Source organism: Rattus norvegicus, chromosome 3 (genome assembly GCF_036323735.1).
Source record: "Rattus norvegicus strain BN/NHsdMcwi chromosome 3, GRCr8, whole genome shotgun sequence".
NCBI lineage: Eukaryota > Metazoa > Chordata > Mammalia > Rodentia > Muridae > Rattus > Rattus norvegicus.
The window spans coordinates 159,192,700-159,215,028 of NC_086021.1; the positions used below are offsets into that span (position 1 = coordinate 159,192,700).

Consider the following 22,329-nt stretch of genomic DNA (forward strand, 5'->3'; position numbering starts at 1 on the left):
AATCACTGTGCAGTGCATCTTGACTAAAGCTGTGTAAGGCAGTTTGCCAAACTCAGAGGTGAAATTTTTCTGGTATCTTCAAGAGGTTCTGCACATATATTCAACAATGAAGTTTAGGATCCATTTGGGGATCATTTTGTTGCACAACCTTTGCATGGTTTCTTGCTAGATTTGGTGGGACCAATAAAACAATCAGTTTAGGTGCATCTGCAAGTAGATGCAAAAATCTGGAAAACTTAGTAACCCCAATGCTGTAAAGAGATTGAGTTGTAGAAAAATAAAATACTCTGATATTTTTCTGTAAGTTGCACTCTTTTTCCCACAGGTTATATTCAAACCAGACCTGTGTAAGGAACATTAATGACACTTTGTTCTTAAGGCCCAGAAATGGGCTGGAGAGATGGCTCAGTGGTTAAGAGCACTGACTGCTCTTCCAGAGGTCCTGAGTTCAAATCCCAGCAACCACATGGTGGCTCACAACCATCTGTAATGAGATCTGATGCCCTCTTCTGGTGTGTCTGAAGGCAGCTACAGTGTTCTTATATATAATAAATAAATAAAGGCCCAGAAATAAAGAGAACCCAAAGAATAAACTGACAGAGAGAGGGAGTTTTTACTGAGAGTTACCCATCTATAAATAAAAATGACAGTAAAGATTTTCTTCCCTTGCCCCTGAAGAGCAGTTCTAAGCTCCTACTTTTACTTTCATGGTTACTGTGGTGGCTTGAATATGAATGGCCACCATAGACTCAAATGTTTTAATGCTTGGCACATAAGGAGTGGCGTTACTAGGAGATGTGGGCTTGTTGGAAGAAGCATACTGTGGAGCCAGACTCTGTGATCTCTATGTTTAAGCTAAACCTGATCTTGCAGTCTCCTTCTCCTGCCTGTGGAATATGTTGTAGAACTCTCAGTTTGTTCTCCAGAACCCTGTCTACTTACCTGCTGCCGTGCTTTCTGCAGTCATGACAATGGACTAAACCTCTGAAGTAGTAAGCCAGCCCCAGTTACATGGTTTCCTTTGGAAGAGTCCTTGGCCATGGCGTCTCTTCACAGTAATCAGATCCTAAGTAGGAGAGAAGTAGATTACACTCCCATATTAGCTGCTTGACAGATATGGATCTGGAAACCTCTTCCTATTTACCAGTCATGCAGAAGACAGGGCTTGTACGGATCGTCCACTCCTAGACATTTGACTCAGGCATGCTAGGGACATCACTGAATTCCCCTTGCGTGTTTGTGTGTCTGATTTTAGCCTGTCTGCTCCATATTCATCCAGCGAAACTTCTGAAATGGATATATTCAAACTCACATACCAGAGGAATCAGTCACCTTAATGACTTTCGGTAATTGAGACTTTATGTGTCTTGTGGGATAAACTTCTTTGAAATTTTCTCTTAACCCTGTTTCCAAATGTATAATCTGCTAATCACTATTACATTTCTCACCCCAGATATGAGGCAAGCATGATAACCAGGCTAAGTTCTCCTTTTTAGAGATGGCTGTCTTTGAGTGAGGCAGCTTGAAATAGAAAAGGATTAGTATATTTTCCCATTTGCTATCTCAGCTTAAGTACCCATGAGTCAGAAAATATAGGACACAGAAAGAGAAAAAAAACACATACTGGAAAAATAAATAATACTAGAATGTTCTTTTTTCATAGTATATTTATGTCACAGCAATTAGAAAATGAAAATAAAAACATTAGTTTGCAGTGATTCTCCCTCATATCTCATAGACACTTGCTCTCCTATGTTCATAGAAAGTCTACTCTTGGGTCGATTTGCATTGTACAAAGATCAAGTCCACGTGGATCAAGAACCTTCACATAAAACCAGAGAAATTGGTGAAGAGCCTCGAATACATGGGGCAGGGGAAAATTTCCTGAACAGAATGCAAATGGCTTATGCTCCAATATCAAGAATCGACAAATTGGACATCATAAAGTTGCAAAGTTTCTGTAGGGCAAAGGACACTATCAATAGGACAAAACAGCAACAAACAGATTGGGAAAAGATCTTTTTCAATCCTATATCTGATAGAGGGCTAGAAGTTAAACTCCAGAGAATCAAATAGCCTTTTTAAAAATGGGGTACAGAACTAAACAAAGAATTCTCAACTGAGGAATATTGAATGCCTGAGAAGCACCTAAAGAAATGTTCAACATCCTTAGACATCAGGGAAATGCAAATCAAAACACCTCTGTCACCTCACACCAGTCAGAAGGACTAAGATAAAAGTCTCAGGTGACAGCAGATGCTGGTGAGGATGTGGAGAAAGAGGAACACTCCTCCATTGTTGGTGGGACTGCAAGCTGCTACAACCACTCTGGAAATCAGTCTGGAGGTTCCTCAGAAAATTTGACATAGTACTACCTGAGAACACAGCTATACCATATCTGGGCATATACCCAAAAGATGCCCCAACATATAACAAAGACACGTGCTCCACTATGTTCATAGCAGCCTTATTTATAATAGCCAGAAGCTAGAAAGAACCCAGATGCCCTTCAACAGAGGAATGGATACAGAAAATGTGGTACATCTACACAATGGAGTACTACTCAGCTATCAAAAACAATGACTTTATGAAATTCAGAGGCAAGTGGATGGAACTGGAAAATATCATCCTGAGTGAGGTAACCCAATCACAGAAAAACACACATGGTATGCACTTACTGGTAAGTGGATATTGGCCCAAAAGCTGGGAATACCCAAGATACAATTCACAGACCACATGAAGCTCAAGAAGGAAAACCAAAATGTGGATGCATTTGTCCTTCTTAGAAGGGGAAACAAAAATGCTCACAGGAGGAAATATGGAGACAAAGTGTAGAGCAGAGACTGAAGGAAAGAACATCCAGGAGGAGTGCAGGGCTCAGTGGCTCATAAGCCAGCAGGCTCAGGTCAGGAGCCTGAGGGGCACTGGCAGGCACAGAGCCAGGGCCTGGAGCATACAAAGGACCCAGCTTGCTGGTGTGCACCTTGAAGTAGCGACCACATACAGGGCACACATGATCAAGAGAGGCCTTGTGCTTGCTCATGTGACCCTTGAGAAACCAGGACACCTGACAACAGAACTCTGGTGGGCCAGGGGGCTCCTCCGGAGGTGCAGGAGTTGGGGCAGGGTTTGCCTCACGTTCAGGCTCTGGCTTAGGTACAAGCTCAGGCTCCAGGTAGAACTGGGTTCTTGCTGCGCTGGAGGCTGGGATTCAGGCGTAGCAGTAACTACCAGGGGGCGTTCGGAAGTCCCGTAGCGGTCAGACTGAGGTGCAGCAACTCCTCCTCTTGGCTGGAACCAAAACTGCACAAGCTGCACTTCAAGGGCCTGTGAAGGATTTGCAGGTGGCGTTCCCGCTCCGCTGAGGTGCAAAACTTGCCTTTGCAGAAAGGGCAACGGAAGGCAGATGAGGCGCCAGGCCCAGTTGCCTTCATTAGCGGCTTTTCTTCCTCCTCCTTCCAATCCTCAGAACCAAAGATTGTAAAGGGGGTCCATTGAGGGCTCACGTCCGCGCATCCTTGTCGGCCACCTAGACCCTTCACCACCAACCTTCAATGGTGACGGCGAGCTGGATCTGCAGTTCTACTCCAACAGACCAGGTGTTGGCGGGACTCCAGGACCCGGGTCGCCTGGGATAGGAGCAGCCACGCAGCGGGGCTGAGTGGATGCTCTTGCTGGTGTGATCGGAGGTGTGAGCTCAGCAGAGCCCGCTGCGCTGCGCGGAGGCCACAATGTGGGTACTGGAAAGGTTGGAGGCCAGGATGGGCTCTCAGGTGCAAAGCCAGGATGGAATTGAATGGGAAGTACTTTCTGCACACAGGACAGGGGAAGCGCTGTTCGCCTGTCCACTGCTCCTATCCCAGGCGACCCGGGTCCTGGAGTCCCGCCAACACCTGGTCTGTTGGAGTAGAACTGCAGATCCAGCTCGCCGTCACCATTGAAGGTTGGTGGTGAAGGGTCTAGGTGGCCGAAAAGGATGCGCGGACGTGAGCCCTCAATGGACCCCCTTTACAATCTTTGGTTCTGAGGATTGGAAGGAGGAGGAAGAAAAGCCGCTAATGAAGGCAACTGATGCGGAGGTTGAGCCCTGCAGGACAGCGGCGGCAGAGGCTCCGTTGCGCTCGCCGCAACGTTAGGTGCGGCCAGGGGAACCACGCTGTCTCCCCGTCCCACTTCCACCTGCGGCCTCACCCAATCCTCCCGCCCCCCGCCCCTCCAGGCACTCCGCCCCTGGCCCGCACTGTGTGCAGCGGAGGAGGCGGCCTTTAGCATGCAGGTCCCGGGGACCGGGTGAGGGCTGTGGCTCAGCAGGCAGGTTTTGGGCTCTGGGGCCAGGGGACACCCAGAGCGGCCGGTATCTGCGATCCTAATGCCTGTTCTTCATATCCCTTTGCTCCTACTGGGTTGCCTAGTCAAGCCTTGACATGAGGGGTTTTGACTAATCCTACTGCAATGTATTATGCTGTGTTAGGTTCATATCCTGGGGACACCTGCTGTTTTCTGAAAGGAAATAGAAAAGTTGTGGATTATTGTGAGAGGGAGGGTAGGAATGGGAGGAGTGGAAAGACGATATGTTGTGTGGGGATATATTTTATAAAGAATTAATTTTTTTCTTTTTTTTTTTTTTTCGGAGCTGGGGACCGAACCCAGGGCCTTGCGTTTGCTAGGCAAGCGCTCTACCGCTGAGCTAAATCCCCAACCCCTAAAGAATTAATTTTTTAAAGGAAGAAAGCTAACCGTGTGTATACACTTGTTCCATGTTGTTCCATGATGAGTGTGTAGTAGGATAACTTACAGGTGTCTATTTGTGATGGTTTGTATGCGGTTAGCCCAGGGAGTGGCACTATTTGGAGGTGTGGCCCTGTTGGAGTAGGTGTGGCCTTTTGAGGTAGGTGTGTCATTGTGGGTGTGGGCTTTAAGACCCTCATCCTAGCTGCCTGGAAGCCAGTATTCTGTTAGCAGCTTTCCAGTGAAGATGTAGATCTCTCAGTTCCTCCTTCACCATGCCTGCCTGGATTCTGCCATGTTCCCATCTTGATAATGGACTGAACCTCTGAACCTGTAAGCCAGCCCTAATTAAATGTTGTCCTTATAAGAGTTGCCTTGGTCATAGTATCTGTTCACAGCAGTAAATCCCAAACTAAGACACTACTATATACTTCCTTGAAAACAAAACGAAACAAAACCAAAACAAAGCAAAAATAAATAATTAAATGCAAGCAAGCATAAGGTTAAGCAAATGGCTTAGTAGTGAAATTCTACCTCCAGTAGATAAACGTGGTCCCCATTTGAGGAAAGGCCACCCAATGACCAGTCCAACTTGTGATCCATCCCATGTCAGCACACCTAACCCAGAACCTATTACTGATGCCATATTGTGCTTGCAGACAGGAGCCTGGCATGGCTGTCCTCTGAGAGACTACCAGAAACTTAAAACTAAAAACAGATAAAAACTAAAAACTAAACTCAAAAGCAGATACTTACAGCCAACCATTGGACTGAGGTTGGGACCCATGTAGAAGAGTTGGGAAAGGACTGAAGGAGCTGATGGGGATTGCAACCCCACAGGAAGAACAACAGTGTCAACCAGCCTGGAACCCTCAGAACTCTCAGAGACTAAGCCAAAAACCATGTGCTCAGGGGCCCTGGGCACATGTGTGGCAGAGGACTCCTTTGTCTGGCCTCAGTGGGAGAGGATGTGCATAATCTTGTGGAAACCTGATGGTCCAGGGAAGAGAGATGTTAGTGGGGTTGAGGTGGGGGTGGTTGCACAGCTGTGGGGACACCCTGAGGGGGTAGGAAATGAGGGATGGGATCAAGAATTCAGGGAGGGGGGACAAGTAAGGTGTAACTTTTGGAATGTAAATAAATAAAATAATTTAAGAAAAAAGAAAAGGAAAGAAAAGAAAAAATAGTGAATATAATTTTGATTGGTTTTCTCAATTTAAGTCTCATCTAGTACCCCAGCTGACTTAGTTCACTACCTGAAGTATAATGGATAACACACATTGAATCTTTAAGTACTGGTATATATTTAATCCTGTGCCCTTGGGCCATCATTCCTAGCATGACAGTCTTCTACAGAAGATGGAGCTTCCAAGTGATTGATATTGGTCTGGTTAGAAGTAAAGGAGCATGTTCTTAGCTGAGTTGCTTCTTGGCAGTCTTGACTGGTCAATTTTGGGATCATTCCTATTACTGAATTACAAGTGGGGTAAATTGAGAATGGGCATAGAGGCAGGGAATTGTCACTCAGCCAATTTTTCTCTGAGGGAAAAACATCTTAATTCTCTGAGGCCAACAAAATGCTCTCTGGGGCCAGCTAAAATGAAACACACACACACACAAACACACACACACACGCACACACACGCACAGGATAAAGCAAATCTCTAGCAATTTTATTTTTTCTCTCAGCTTATATCCACCAGATGACCTCTCCAGCAGTACAAACATTACAATGCTCTCTGGGGCCATAATAATTTTATTATTTTGCATTCTACATTCTACATTATATTTTTCATAAAGTGTCATAGAAAGAAAAAAATCCCAAAAGAAGAATCAGAGTCCAGCAATGAGTCAAACCAGAGCAAGTCTAAATTCTAGCAGGGCAAATGTCAGCTCTGTTGCTCTTTCTCTAGCATCTTGAGATCATGATGCCTGGACTACAAAGGACTTAGGTGTTTCTGTTTGGTTGGAACCCCTGCTTATCCCCTGAACAAGCTAAGAAACCTTGTTTGTTCTTCTCTCCCCAAGCCCACCCTCAAGGAGAATATCCTGGGCTACCACTTCATCTTCCCTTGTCTTTGCTTTCTCATTACTCACCCAAGTGTGCCCACCTAGGGGCTCAGCTATTTTAACCTTACATGGGCATAATCAGAGCTCCTAGTTCCTAGTTCATCATCCCATGCCCCAAACCCATAAACCCCCCCTTGCTTTAGCCCAGGCATGTGACGTCACTGACCTCCGCATGTGAAATCAGTGAATTCTCCTGAGAACTGCCTCTCAGTGAACCTGCCTTTTCTGATTTGCTTCAGTCGGTTCATTTCATTGGTTGAGAAACCTTCAAGCTCTCTTGGCTGCAGAAATAATAGCCTCTTTTATCCCACAGAACAGCACATATCTGTCTATAACTACAGATTCATGAGAAACATAAAGATACATAGTATAACCTGAAACATATCATTGAGCTGGGCTATTACATGAATGAGAGTCCCCCCCCCCAATGGTTAAGATTACAACCAATGCAGATTTAAGCACGATTAATAGAAGTGTTTCCGTTGGAATTCTAAAGGGACTTTTCAAAAGACCAAGAGGGAAGAGTTCTTAGGGTTAAAAGTTTTGTCCGGTGCCCCTCACAATTCTGTAGAGTCTGCCATAATCCCAGTGAGGCATCCGATCAACAGCTTGACTATGTGTTCCCTGCCATCTCCCATAGGTATTAAGGATTGCTGACAGATTATTAGGAACAAACTCTCCTGCTTACTTCCTGTCACTCACAGTGAGAGTCTAACTTGGGCAGTGTTGAACCATGTAGGCCTCAGCATCTCTAGCTCCCATATATCAGTTAAAAATTCCCAGAATGAGAGAATCTTATTTCTTCCTTGCATTAGTCACTGTTGTGCTCGTTTCTTTGTTTTGTTCTTTACATAATTTGGAGAGGACATAGTACAACAGTTTATTCGCTATACACACAGCAATCTTACATGCATTGTGGATGGTACTACAGGTGACTACTGAGTCTCCAGGAATTTTATCTGTAGAAAAGAATCTTAAATCAAATATTTGGATAATCATAACATATCATCTGCCTACATGAGACACTCTTAGAGGAATAATTTTGATCATTGTCTTTTATTAAATAAACATTAAGGAAAAATTCATGTCTAATGCAAGTATTAGAACAAAATTCCACATACATTTAATGGTATTAGATCTGTTAGTGGAAATTAGAGCTCCAATCTGTAAGTAGCCTGTGATTCAAACCTCTGAGCTGAGTTATTGGTGCCAACCAGGACTGTACATGTCACCAGAGGTGAGTTCCCTAATAGGAAATTCAGTATTCTTTGGATCAAACTAAGCTCTCTAAGTTATTCATTGATCACCTTAGCCTGCCGTCATTCATAGACATGAAATAATATATGCTGAGGAATTATAAAATCACTCACTCTGCCCCATCAGGTCCTTCCTCATAATGGTGACCCAGGAAGCCGAATGCCTTAAATTTCAGCCTCTGATCTAGCTACTGCCTACACTATTTACTCCCCGGTGTGTATAACAAACCGTTCTTTCAATTCTGCTCCGAGGACAGAAACCATGCTCTACATTCAAATCCTTTCCCTGTTATTGCTATGGACAGTCCCCTACACAACTCAAAGAAGTTATTTTAAAACTGCAATCGTAGAGCCCTTTAATTTGAGAATTAGAAGGTGTAGTCAGAAAGACAGCAAGGACATTACCTTGCAGAGCAACAGACTAGGACCAAGGTGGCCCCAGTCCACATAGCTTGGACTTATTCCCAAGACCAGGGGCAAATCCCATTCTCAGGAATAGGCAGATGCTGAAACTTAGGGTGTAATTAATCTAGAGTCCACTTGACCTGTGACAGGTAGACCCAAGTCTTATGACTTCTTTGATTCCCTGAATTTTACAGGAATTTTTAGTTTATAAAAGAAGATATATTAGCATTACAGTTATATTGAAATCCATATTGTAGAAAAATCAGTTAACATGTGTCTGTAAAACAACAGGAGAATTTGTGTTCTAGAAAAAATATGGTTTTAGGTTAAAAGGCATATATATGTTGAATATGAATATATAAATGTACATATATTTGTTCAGAGCACAAGGTATATAGATTTGACAGAGATGTTTTAGCCTGATTAAAAGCATCATTTTCTTAAATTTTATTTTTTCTTGAATATTTTATATATTTACATTTCAAATGCTATCTCCTTTCCTCCCTCTCCCATACCCTCTTCCCCCCGCTCCTCCTTCTATGAAGTTGCTCCCACTCCCACCCACTCACTCCAAACTCAATGCCCTGGGATTACCCTACACTGGGGAGACAAGTCTTCACAGGACCAAGGACTTTTCCTCCCATTGTTCCTGGACAGTGTCATCCTCTGCCACATAGTGGCTGGAGTCATGGGTCCCTCCACGCTTACTCATTGATTGGTTGGTGGTTTAGTTCCTGGGAGCTCTGGTGGCATTTGGTTGGTTGATATTGTTCTTCCTATGGGATTGCAAACCCCTTCAGCTCCTTCAGTCTTTTCTCTAACTCCTCCATTAAAGTCTCCTTGTTCAGTCCAATGGTTATCTGCAAGCATCCTCATCTGTATCAGTAGGGCTCTGGCACAGCCTCTCAGGAGACACCCATATCTGACTCCTGTCAGCAAGCACTTCTTGGCATCAGTAATAGTGACTGGGTTTGGTGGGTGCAGATGGGCTGGATTCCCAGGTGGGGTAGACTCTGGATGACCTTTTCTTCAGTTCCTGCTCCGCTCTTTGTCCCTGTATTTCCTCCCATAAGTATTTTTGTTCTCTCTTTTAAGAAGGAATGAAGCATCCACATTTTGGTCTTTCTTCTTCGTGAGCTTCATGTAGTCTGTGGATTGTAACTTGGGTAATTCAAGCTTTGGGGCTAATATCCATTCATCAATAAGTCCATACCATGTGCTTTTTTTTTGTGATTGGGTTACCTAACTCAGGACGATATTTTCTAGTTCCATCCATTTGCCTATGAATTTCATGAAGTAATTGTTTTTGATAGCTGAGTAGTACTCCATTGTGTAGATGTGCCACATTTTCTGTATCCATTCCTCTATTGAAGGACATCTGGGTTCTCTCCAGCTTCTGGCTATTATAAATAAGGCTTCTATGAACATAGTGGAGCATGTGCCCTTGTTATATGTTGGGGCATCTTTTGGGTATATGCCCAGAAATGGAATAGCTGGGTCCTCAGGTAGTACTATGTCCAATTTTCTGAGGAACCTCCAGACTGATTTCCAGAGTGGTTGTATCGCTTGCAATCCCACCAAAAATGAAGGAGTTCCTATTTCTCCATATCCTTGCCAGCATCTACTGTCACCTGTCCCCCCCCCCCCCCCGCCATTCTGACTCACTATGTGAGGTGGTATCTCAGGGTTGTTTTAATTTGCATTTCCATGATGACTTAGGATGTTGAACATTTCTTAAGGTGTAAAAGCATCTTTAATTTATATCTAGAATATAACCAAAGAAAACTCAGAATTCTAAGCTTCCGACTAAGTAATAAGTTGTCAGTTCTCCATCAGATCTTGTGCTTCTAAAATCCCAGGGCAATAATAACCCAGAAAGGGAGGGAAATCTGAAATCATTTTTGAGATCCTTAGAACTTTTTTAAGTTTTTATATGCTTATACCTTGTATGGACTTTGAGACAATTTTAATCATTTTTCAGATAAATAAGTAATTATTATTGAAAAAGTCATTGTAAAACAGGTTATTTTAGTAGTAAGTGAGATCTAAAACCTGTGTATCCTTTAGCATGAAACCTGAAAGCAAGATAAACCTGCTTACACTTTTTTAAAGCAAAGACCCAGTAGCTTTAATTAATGAATGAACGAACAAGGACTAATGAACTAACAAGGTGCTTGTAGCCTTGGAGGAAGGAGCTGATTGTCCGCTCCTGCATGACTGACAAAACTACAGTTTACTTGTTAATATGACCAGAGGCCTGAGAAGGATAAATTATAATAGCCCACGTATCGATTTAAATAACAGAGGCTAATCCATAGTCCATTACCTAGACAGTCATTCCAAGTTCCTGGGGTCTCTATGGCAATGGGTACAGAGGTATACCTTCCTATGGAGAAGGAGAATGGCAGGAACTGATATCAACTTACCTAGGCAAAGAGGGGCGACCAAGTCTCTGTGACTTGGTTGCCCACATTTTTGGCCATGCCTTTGTAACTTTAATTTTTTAATGCTTATTTTTTAATGATGGTTCTTAAACTCTTTAACCTCTGTTTATCCTACCACCTTCCAGAAGTAATAGAAAAGATGGATATGGAGGAAGTGAGCCTGTTTAAAAAAATTCCTTGGAGTAACTTCCATCCGTGATGTCTGGAAATCAGTACTTCAGTTTACAGGTTAGCAGTGGTAGCCAGAACCACTTAAAAACACCTCAGGGAAATATTGGGTCAGCAGCAGCAATGACAGGACCTAGCAGGAACAGCCAGGCCTCAGCCTCAGCCTCGGCCTCAGCTTCAGCTCAAGTCTGCATGAGGGATGAGGAGGAATGCCTGAAGTTCTCAGCTATGCTTCTCTCAGGGAAGCGAAGATCAGTGAAGATTCGAGACCCACAAGCATTGTAGAGCTTAGCTCAGCCACCATTGTGGTCTCACTGTTTGTGGAGTCCTATTTATACCCTCCAAACATCACATGTCCTCCACGGGTCTTGCCTCAGCACATGCGTCTGTCTCAGATGACATCACTGCCAATCAGCCTGAGTCCAAAGAAGCCAACAGGAAACTGCAGAACACCATGAGAAGGTTTTTGATGTTCTCTCTATGGAGTCCCAACAAATCCAGCTCAACTAAGTAGTGTAAGGCAGACTAATACATGCTTGTTCTTAGCAAAGACTCCTTTGTCACATGCCCTTTCACATGCTTGTTGTAGCAGAACATCCTCTTTCCTGTGTCTGCTTCAGCAAAACATTACTTCATGAGTCTGCCTTAGTCTTTCACACCTGTGTCCACTTTAACAAAACAGTCCTTCACATGGTTGCCCCATCGAAGAAACACCGTTCAACACAAATGACTTTCCAAAGAACCCTTAAAGTTTCCACTTCATGCACTAGGAGTGGGTGAGGCTTTCATTCCCAGTGGTTAGTATTAACACAATCAGGTGGAGTCTTTTTCTGCTGCATGTATTATCTTCTTGGAGACCTGAGAGGTCATTATTAAGATCTGAGTGTCTCTGTCATAGAACAATTAAGCCTCTTAGGTGCCATATTCCACACATATCTGGCAGGTTTGAGGGCAAGAATGTACAAAACATATCTGAGTTCAACAATCTTTGTCTGGTTTTAGTTATTTGATCATGAAACAAAAGGCTAAATAGGATTTAAGCCTGTAATTGATTATATTTATCATGACTACAAACTGACTACAAATATAGTTCTAAACATATTAAAGAATTTGGTCATTATAAAGTGACTATTAACTTGCATTTATTAATTATTCTTAATGATTTAAAATAAGAAATTACAATTTCTGAATTAAAGCTCTTTCAGTATCAAAATAAGACGTGTAAACATAGAGACTGGAAACTTTCTTGATTCCTAAATGGTATGTCATTATAGAGCATAACAAGCTTCTTCTTGGGTTGGGGATTTAGCTCAGTGGTAGAGCGCTTGCCTAGGAAGCACAAGGCCCTGGGTTTGGTCCCCAGCTCCGAAAAAGAGAAAAGATAAAACAAACAAACAAAAACAAAACAAAACAAACAAAAAAAGAAGCTTCTTCTTTGATTCAGTTTTCCAAAATAAACAGCTACAGCTTTACACGGCTAGTGAAAACAATGAGGTTAGACATTAGACACATTTTTTATTTTTTTGCTTCAGAGGCCTCTATTTTAGGAATTTATTCTGATGAAATAATTTTTTTCCACGGGCACAAATTTAAAACTTGGAACATTAGCTTATATTTTCAAATCTTGTCACATGTTGAACTTAAAAGGTTTGTATGAACCCATTCAGAGCCTGCCCCACATGTGGCCCATACATATACAGCCACCCAATTAGACAAGATGGATGAAGCAAAGAAGTGCAGACCAACAGGAGCCGGATGTAGATCGCTCCTGAGAGACACAGCCAGAATACAGCAAATACAGAGGCGAATGCCAGCAGCAAACCACTGAACTGAGAATAGGACCCCCGTTGAAGGAATCAGAGAAAGAACTGGAAGAGCTTGAAGGGGCTCGAGACCCCATATGAACAACAATGCCAAGCAACCAGAGCTTCCAGGGACTAAGCCACTACCTAAAGACTATACATGGACTGACCCTGGACTCTGACCCCATAGGTAGCAATGAATATCCTAGTAAGAGCACCAGTGGAAGGGGAAGCCCTGGGTCCTGCTAAGACTGAACCCCTAGTGAACTAGACTGGTGGGGGGAGGGCGGCAATGGGGGGAGGGTTGGGAGGCGAACACCCATAAGGAAGGGGAGGGGGGGAGGGGGATGTTTGCCCGGATACCGGGAAAGGGAATAACACTTGAAATGTATATAAGAAATACTCAAGTTAATAAAAAAAAAAAAAAAAAAGAAGACATTATTAAATAGCGCAGCGATAGACATATGTTGTACCAGTCTCTAATAAATATTGGAACATAAAAAAAAAAAGGTTTGTATGGACGTGGGTCGGAGAGCGGCTGCGGTCAGAGCGAGGCCACCGGGCCGTGGGCGGGCAGTAAAAGGGTGCAGGCGAGGCCAGGGCAGGGTGCAGCGCCTCTGAGCAGGGTAGGTGGGCAGAGGCCTCGGGTTGTGCGGGGTGGTGTCCGGCTCCGCGGGCTTGCACAGAGGCCTGGTCCGGCCTCCGGGCTCCTTGTCCCGGGGCCTGTCGACGATGATGCTCCCGTGGGGGCCCCGCTTAAGGAGGACGAGGAGGAGGAGGAGGCGGCCAGGCCGCGGGAGGCCGCGGAGGATGGAGGAGCGAAAGGAGGAGGGCGTGGCGGAGATCCAGGAGCACGGGCTGAGCACGGGTTCTCCAAGTGGGAGCGGCAGTGCCTCGCAGAGGCCGAGCAGGATGAGCCCTGTCCGGCGAGCTGCGGGAGGAGGCGGCGGCCGCCGAGCAGCCCAAGGACAAGCAACAGAAGCTGTGGCATCTCTTCCAGAACTCGGCCATGGCAGTGACTCAGCTCTACAAAGACTGAATGTGTCAGCAGCCAGGACTTTCTCTTTGGGTCCCCTTCTAAAACGCAGCCACCGCCATCACCAACCTCTATAAAGAAAGTGTAGATACCCATCAGCGAAGTTTTGATATTGGAATTCAGATTGGCAATTAGCGACGCAATAATAAGGATGTGCTGGCCTGGGTTAAAAAGCGCAGAAGAACTATTCCTCGAGAAGACTTGATTAGCTTCCTATGTGGAAAGGTTCCTCCACCACAAAACTCTAGAGCTCCCCCAAGACTGACTGTAGTGTTCCCTAACAGGGCTACTTCAACGGAAGCTAGCTCATCTGTAGAGACTGATTTGCAACCCTTCCGGGAAGCCATAACTCTGCATGGTAAAGCTGTTTAACATACTTATTTGGAAAATGGTTAAGAGTGTGCCTGTGGACCCATTTTCACGGTTAGGGTTAGGTCCAGATATGTAGCCTGTTTCTATCTGTACAGTAAGTAATTCTTGTTCTAGAAGTGTTGAAATAGAATGCAATCTTAGAGCATACATTGGCAGTCCATTTGAAAGGTTACTTTGAGCTTATTATCAGTATTACAGTAGTTATTTCCACATCACTGATTGAATTCATTGTTTTCTTAATTTTCTTGAGTCAAAGGGCAAGTCCTTGATTAAGAGTTCTATTTATGGTTGCTTGGAGTGCTTCATCCATGATAGTCAAGTAAGGCAGGTAATTGTTGAGTTGGTTCTCATGGGAGTCAGGAACTGCCTCTAACACTTTTGGTTGTTTAGTTTAGAGACTGAGAGTTGATAACCCAGGGAGGGACGTTGGAGAAGTCCTACTCCCTCTGCTTGCTGTCCCCTGGACCCTTATTGTTTAGGTGGATAGGATATGAGAGGTGTAGTCAATGGCCAAGTCGTCACTATTCCCCAGGCCAGGTCTGTTGTGCAAATGTGTTCTGGGCTCAGGATCTAGTATTCTTGGACAGACAAATGTCCTCAGTGATAAGTCTGATGTTGCTATCTACTACAGACTTCGATATGAGAGAGAGGGTTGCTTACTGTGTGGCATGGTAGGCAGCTATGGGTAAACAGCAGCAACCAAATAAGACTTGGAGAAACCAAGATGGACACATGATCAAACAGATAACCAGGGACGAGTGAGTGAGTTAGGCCATGTATCCTATCAACAGCTAACATTTTTAGGTCGGAGAAATAAACGGTCATAGGCCGTTTAAAATAAAGCTAACCTGCTAATAATCAATGGATATGTAAAAATGGCTTCCATGTTATAGAAATGTTAATGTCTCCAGAGACCGTCCTCCCTTTGGCAGCCAATCTGTATTTTCTTGTGCCCTTAATGAAAAGATGGGAGCTGGAAGAGTGTGTCACCTCCCTCCACCCCACTTCAGATTTACCTCAAAGTTAAAACCCTTTAAGAAGTTTGTAGGGATGCAGTTCTTAGGGCTAAATACTTTTTCTATTATTCACCTTTGAAACTCCGGAAAAAAATTAGGTGGATTAGTTGTCAGATTTCCCCTTAAATTTGGAAAAACTATTCCAAGAGAAGTGTGTATAAGGTGTCAGATTAATTTAGGGAGAAGCAGAAGATGATAGTTTCCTTTCTTAAATATTGCCATTTTCTTCCAGTGTGGCTTGTGATTGAATTTATGCTTAAACTGTTTTTCCTGGATACAAAGACAGTCTTAACAAAGCAAGAGCTATGCTTGCTAGATAGCCATGGCAGGGTATACTGTATAGTAAAGAAGTGACCCAGAGTCCACGAGGAAACAAACTGCTCTGCCCTTAACTGCTGTTGCATTTTTTTTTCAGGTCAAATTTGTTCAACCTGTGGTTTAATTGAGAATTTATATCAAAAAAGTTTTATCATTATAGAAAGCACTATTACTTATGCTTAAATTAGGATGGCATTAATAAGCATAAATACAAAACCAGTAAAAATAAGTTTTGCCTATGGTGAACTTACAGTAAAGCACCAATTCAAAACAAAAAAAAGTTTGTTTATTTATGTATGTATGTATGTATGTATGTATGTATGTATGTATTCACTTTATCCTGATCTCAGCCCCACTCCTCTCTTCCCAGAACCCCCATTATACCCCCTTCCACTCCCCCTCCTCCTCTTGTGTACCAAGACTGCAGGACTAGGCACACCCTCTCCCATTGAGGCCAGACAAAGCAGTCCAGCTAGGAGCAACAGAGTCAGACACAGACCATGCTCCAGTTTTTTAGGGGACCCACATGAAGACCAGGTTGTACATTTGCTACACATGTGCAGGGGACCTAAATCCAGCCGATGCATTCTCTTTGGTTGGTGATTTAGTCTCTGTGAGTCCCCAAGGGCCCGTGTTACTTGACTCTGTAGGTCTTTTTTTTGTGTCCCTGACCACTCCAGCTAGCTCAATCATTCCCCCACTTTTCCACAAGACACTTCCGGTTCCATCTAATGTTTGGCTGTGAGTCTCTGAATCTGCTTCCATTAGATCCTGGGTGAATGCTGGTAAGATTCGCTGAAGGAGGTAGAAGAAAGAAGATAATGAGTTTTATTTCAGTCTGGACATATATATTTAAATCAGTCTCTGTTAGCCTGAAAAGATCTTAGGCAAGGAGAAACATAATTTTCCATTAATTAATTTATTTATTCATCTTACAACCCAATGCTGCCCCCGTCCCTCCATACACAGTCCCTCCCCCATACTCCATCCCATTCTCCTCTGAGACAGTGGGGACACCCCAGGTATATGGCTACTCTGGCACATATTTTTTTTTCAGAAAGACAACTAAAATTTATTAAAGGTGTAAAAGTGTACTGATGGTATAATTATATAATAGAAAATCCGAAAGTGTACACACAAAAAAGATATCCACAAAAAGCTGCAAATTTTTAAAATTCTGTTAAAAAAGCTAAATCCATTTACAGTTTAGTGAAAAAGGCCTTGTTGGAATGGATTTGATTTATTTAGAGAGAGTGAACTATAATAAAGTAACAAAAGGAAAAATAAAGGAAGGTACTTATAATTACAGAGATTAAATGAAGTAAAACTGAAAATAATATTTATGTTAGATATAGATTAAATGTATATACTCAATAAGAAGTACCAAGGTCATCTTTTTTATATATCTTACCAATGAATACTGAAAAATTTCTAAAAGCCAGACCACAAGCAAAGAAGCTTTCTATAGCAGCCATATCTGCTATGACCTCCCAAACATTTTATAACACCTTTAAGTTAAAGATGTTAATTGGTGAGCAATGTTAAAGGTGATCCTGGAAGTAAACACAATGGACTATTACTGTAACAATGCTTCCCTCCCCATGTGTACAATGCCTACTGGTGCTTATGTCATGTAGAATACTAATGGTAGTCTAAAGCACTCTACAGAAACTGGCTCTACCTCATAAATTCCATAACCGAATGCTCATTGGTTTTATGTAGTTAACATTAAAAGCCACAAGTCAAATTATTTGGTGCTACTTAGAAAAACTCTTTGAAATTCTGCTTTGTTTTGGTTTTTTTATCAGTTAAAAACGAGAAATCACTTACAGAGAGGATTGCTATTTATCATTCCCTTGGCAAGACATGGGATCTGTCTGTAAAAGTTTTTATTAGGACAGGAAGTAATCTGAGTTGATTTAGGAGGTATTATATAAACAAGAGACGGGAAATGAGCTCAGAGAACTTTCATAGTTTCTTCCTCCCTCTCAAAGAAGGAAGTTATAAATCCATCTTTTATTTTATTTATTTATTTAATTAATTAATTATTTTTGCTGTAACAATACTTTTTTTCCCTCCATCTTTATTAACTTGGGTATTTCTTATTTACATTTCGATTGTTATTACCTTTCCTGGTTTCTGGGCCAACATCCCCCTAACCCCTCACCCTCCCCTTCTATATGGGTGTTCCCCCCATCTTCCCCCCATTACCACCCTCCCCCCAACAATCACATTCACTGGGGGTTCAGTCTTGGCAGGACCAAGGGCTTCCCCTTCCACTGATGCTCTTACTAGGCTATTCATTGCTACCTATGAGGTCAGAGTCCAGGGTCAGTCCATGTACACAGTCTTTGGGTAGTGGCTTAGTCCCTGGAAGCTCTGGTTGCTTGGCATTGTTGTTCATATGGGGTCTCGAGCCCCTTCAAGCTCTTCCAGTCTTTTCTCTGATTCCTTCAATGGGGGTCCTGTTCTCAGTTCAGTGTTTTGCTGCTGGCATTCGCCTCTGTATTTGCTGTATTCTGGCTGTGTCTCTCAGGAGAGATCTACATCCGGCTCCTGTCTGCCTGCACTTCTTTACTTCATCCATCTTGTCTAATTGGGTGGCTGTATATGTATGGGCCACATATGGGGCAGGCTCTGAATGGGTGTTCCTTCTGCCTCTGTTCTAAACTTTGCCTCTCTATTCCCTGCCAAGGGTATTCTTGTTCCCCTTTTAAAGAAGAAGTGAAGCATTCGTATTTCGGTCATTCCTCTTGAGTTTCATGTGTTCTGTGCATCTAGGGTAATTCAAGTATTTGGGCTAATAGCCACTTATCAATGAGTGCATACCATGTGTGTTTTTCTGTGATTGGGTTACTTCACTCAGGATGATATTTTCCAGTTCCCTCCATTTGCCTATGAATTTCATAAAGTCATTGTTTTTGATAGCTGAATAATATTCCATTGTATAGATGTACCACATTTTCTGTATCCATTCCTCTGTTGAAGGGCATCTGGGTTCTTTCCAGCTTCTGGCTATTATAAATAAGGCTGCTATGAACATAGTGGAGCACGTGTCTTTTGTTATATGATTTTTAAGTATGTCTTTTTTAAATGACTGAACTTATAAGGCTATGAGACATTTTAACATTTATTAAATATTTTTATGTCTTTATTAATATATAATCTTGATGAATAGATAAATAAAATAAATAAAAGACTAAAATTAGGTCCACAACTTAACACCAGAGACTGAAGAATTCATATTTTATGATGTAATAATGATACAAGGCAGTCTGAAAAAGAACTTGGCACAATTTTTCAACATATTAGTTGCAAGATTTGGGGGTCAAAAGACATTTTTAATATGGTTGCCTGCAAATGGGTTATTTATTTTATAACTGGGCTCACCACAACATTAGAAAAAGTTGTCATTATCCTTGGCATAAAGATATATGCCAGGGTAAAAATACTCAATAAAATTCTTGCAAACCGAATCCAAGAGCACATCAAAACAATCATCCACCATGATCAAGTAGGCTTCATCCCAGGCATGTAGGGATGGTTTAATATACGGAAAACCATCAACGTAATCCACTATATAAACAAATTGAAAGATAAAAACCACATGATCATTTCATTAGATGCTGAGAAAGCGTTTGGCAAAATTCAACACCCCTTCATGATAAAAGTCCTGGAAAGAATAGGAATTCAAGGCCCATACCTAAACATAGTAAAAGCAATATACTGAAAACCAGTAGCTAACATTAAACTAAATGGAGAGAAACTTGAAGCAATCCCACTAAAATCAGGCACTAGATAAGGCTGCTCACTCTCTCCCTACTTATTCAATATAGTTCTTGAAGTTCTAGACAGAGCAATCAGACAACAAAAGGAGATCAAGGGGATACAGGTCGGAAAAGAAGAGGTCAAAATATCACTATTTGCAGATGACATGATAGTATATTTAAGTGATCCCAAAAGTTCCACCAGAGAACTACTAAACCTGATAAACAACTTCAGCAAAGTGGCTGGGTATAAAATTAACTCAAATAAATCAGTAGCCTTCCTCTACACAAAAGAGAAACAAGTCGAGAAAGAAATTAGGGAAACCACGCCCTTCATAATAGTCCCAAACAATATAAAATACCTCGGTGTGACTCTAACCAAGCAAGTGAAAGATCTGTATGATAAGAACTTCAAGCCTCTGAAGAAAGAAGTTGAAGAAGACCTCAGAAGATGTAAAGATCTCCCATGCTCATGGATTGGCAGGATTAATATAGTAAAAATGGCCATTTTACCAAAAGCAATCTACAGATTCAATGCAATCCCCATCAAAATACCAATCCAATTCTTTAAAGAGTTAGACAGAACAATTTGCAAATTAATTTGGAATAACAAAAGACCCAGGATAGCTAAAACTATCCTCAACAATAAAAGGACTTCAGGGGGAATCACTATCCCTGAACTCAAGCAGTATTACAGAGCAATAGTGATAAAAACTGCATGGTATTGGTACAGAGACAGACAGATAGACCAGTGGAATTGAATTGAAGACCCAGAAATGAACCCACACACCTATGGTCACTTGATTTTTGACAAAGGAGCCAAAACCATCAAATGGAAAAAAGATAGCATTTTCAGCAAATGGTGCTGGTTCAACTGGAGGTCAGCATGTAGAAGAATGCAGATCGATCCATGCTTATCACCCTGTACAAAGCTTAAGTCCAAGTGGATCAAGGACCTCCACATCAAACCAGAAACACTCAAACTAATAGAAGAAAAAGTGGGGAAGTGTCTGGAACACATGGGCACTGGAGAAAATTTCCTGAACAAAACACTAATGGCTTATGCTCTAAGATCAAGAATCAAGAAATGGGATCTCATAAAACTGCAAAGCTTCTGTAAGGCAAAGGACACTGTGGTTAGGACAAAATGGGAACCAGCAGATTGGGAAAAGATCTTTACCAATCCTACAACAGATAGAGGCCTTATAACCAAAATATACAGAGAACTCAAGAAATTAGACTGCAGGGAGACAAATAACCCTATTAAAAAATGGGGTTCAGAGCTAAGCAAAGAATTCACAGCTGAGGAATGCCGAATGGCTGAGAAACATCTAAAGAAATGTTCAACATCTTTTGTCATAAGGGAAATGCAAATCAAAACAACCCTGAGATTTCACCTCACACCAGTGAGAATAGCTAAGATCAAAAACTCAGGTGACAGCAGATGCTGGCAAGGATGTGGAGAAAGAGAAGCACTCCTCCATTGTTGGTGGGATTGCAGACTGGTACAACCATTCTGGAAATCAGTCTGGAGGTTCCTCAGAAAATTGGACATTGAACTACCTGAGGACCCAGCTATACCTCTCTTGGGCATATACCCAAAAGATGCCCCAACATATAACAAAGACACATGCTATGTTCATAGCAGCCTTATTTAGAATAGCCAGAAGCTGGAAAGAACCCAGATGCCCTTCAACAGAGGAATGGATACAGAAAATGTGGTACATCTACACAATGGAATACTACTCAGCTGTCAAAAACAATGACTTTATGAAATTCATAGGCAAATGGATGGAACTGGAAAATATCATCCTAAGTGAGGTAACCCAATCACAGAAAAACACACATGGTATGCACTCATTGATAAGTGGCTATTAGCCCAAATACTTGAATTACCCTAGATGCACAGAACACATGAAACTCAAGAAGGATGACCAAAATGTGAATGCTTCACTTCTTCTTTAAAAGGGGAACAAGAATACCCTTGGGAGGGAATAGGGAGGCAAAGTTTAGAACAGAGGCAGAAGGAACACCCATTCAGAGCCTGCCCCATATGTGGCCCATACATATACAGCCACCCAATTAGACAAGATGGATGAAGCAAAGAAGTGCAGGCTGACAGGAACCGTCATTCCCGGGTTTGCTGCTGGAAGGGCAGGCATATGGGCATAGGGAGGAAAGGTACTGCTAATGCTTGGATGCCCGAGAAAGTGACCTGGATGAGAAGGATGAGGATCTTGCGCAGGCTTCTCAGGAGATACCAGAAATCTAAGGGGATTGACCACCATATGTATCACAGCCTGTATCTGAAGGTCAAAGGGAATGTATTAAAAAAAAAAAGCGGAGTCTCATGGAGCATATCAACAAACTGAAGGCTAACAAGGTCCACAGGAAGCTACTGGCTGACCAGGCTGAGGCTCGCAGGTCTAAGACCAAGGAAGCAAGAAAGCTCCAGGACGAGTGCCTCCAGGCCAAGAAGGAAGAAATCATCAAGACTCTGTCCAAGGAGGAAGAGACCAAGACATAAAACTTCCCTCATGTTTGTTCATTGTGGCCTGGCTGTGGCCTCACATGGCTCAGACATTAAAATAAGACAAGCCTTTGTCCTTGGGAAACAAAAGCATTGTCTTAAAGCTAATGTTCTATAAACCTGATTTTTTAGGACAGAAGAGGAATTATACGAAATTCTTAAGCCAATTTAAAAGTATTTTTGTAGACCAATTATCTTGGTTGGTTCATGCCTTGTGTTGCTGCCTAGAATGGCTTCAATCCTGAGTTATTAGTTTTAAATTGATTTTTTTTTGTTTTATAGATTACAGGTTTTTAATTTTAATTAAGGACCACCATGCTATCTGGTGAATCCAATGCTTATGGACACAGTGGTTCCATAGTGGGACTAGCCACTGGCTTTCCCAACAGAGAACTGACAAACCACTGACCTGTTCCC

At 42.4% G+C, this 22,329-nt stretch overlaps 1 protein-coding gene and 1 pseudogene across 2 annotated transcripts in view; both read left to right on the forward strand.

Moving 5' to 3' along the window:
• The first annotated feature begins 3,786 nt into the window (after window positions 1–3,786).
• On the forward strand, window positions 3,787–14,263 carry LOC108350494 (UPF0472 protein C16orf72 homolog pseudogene; annotated as a pseudogene).
• Window positions 13,473–22,329, forward strand: part of Zfp120 (zinc finger protein 120) — a 45,322-nt gene continuing 36,465 nt past the window's right edge. The window contains exon 1 of one of the 2 annotated variants that reach the window (XM_063285044.1): window positions 13,473–14,267. In XM_063285044.1, the coding sequence (XP_063141114.1) occupies window positions 14,265–14,267 (3 nt within the window). In that variant the 5' untranslated portion in view covers window positions 13,473–14,264. The remainder of the gene's footprint in view (window positions 14,268–22,329) is intronic. The other variant, XM_063285043.1, reaches the window with a different exon arrangement.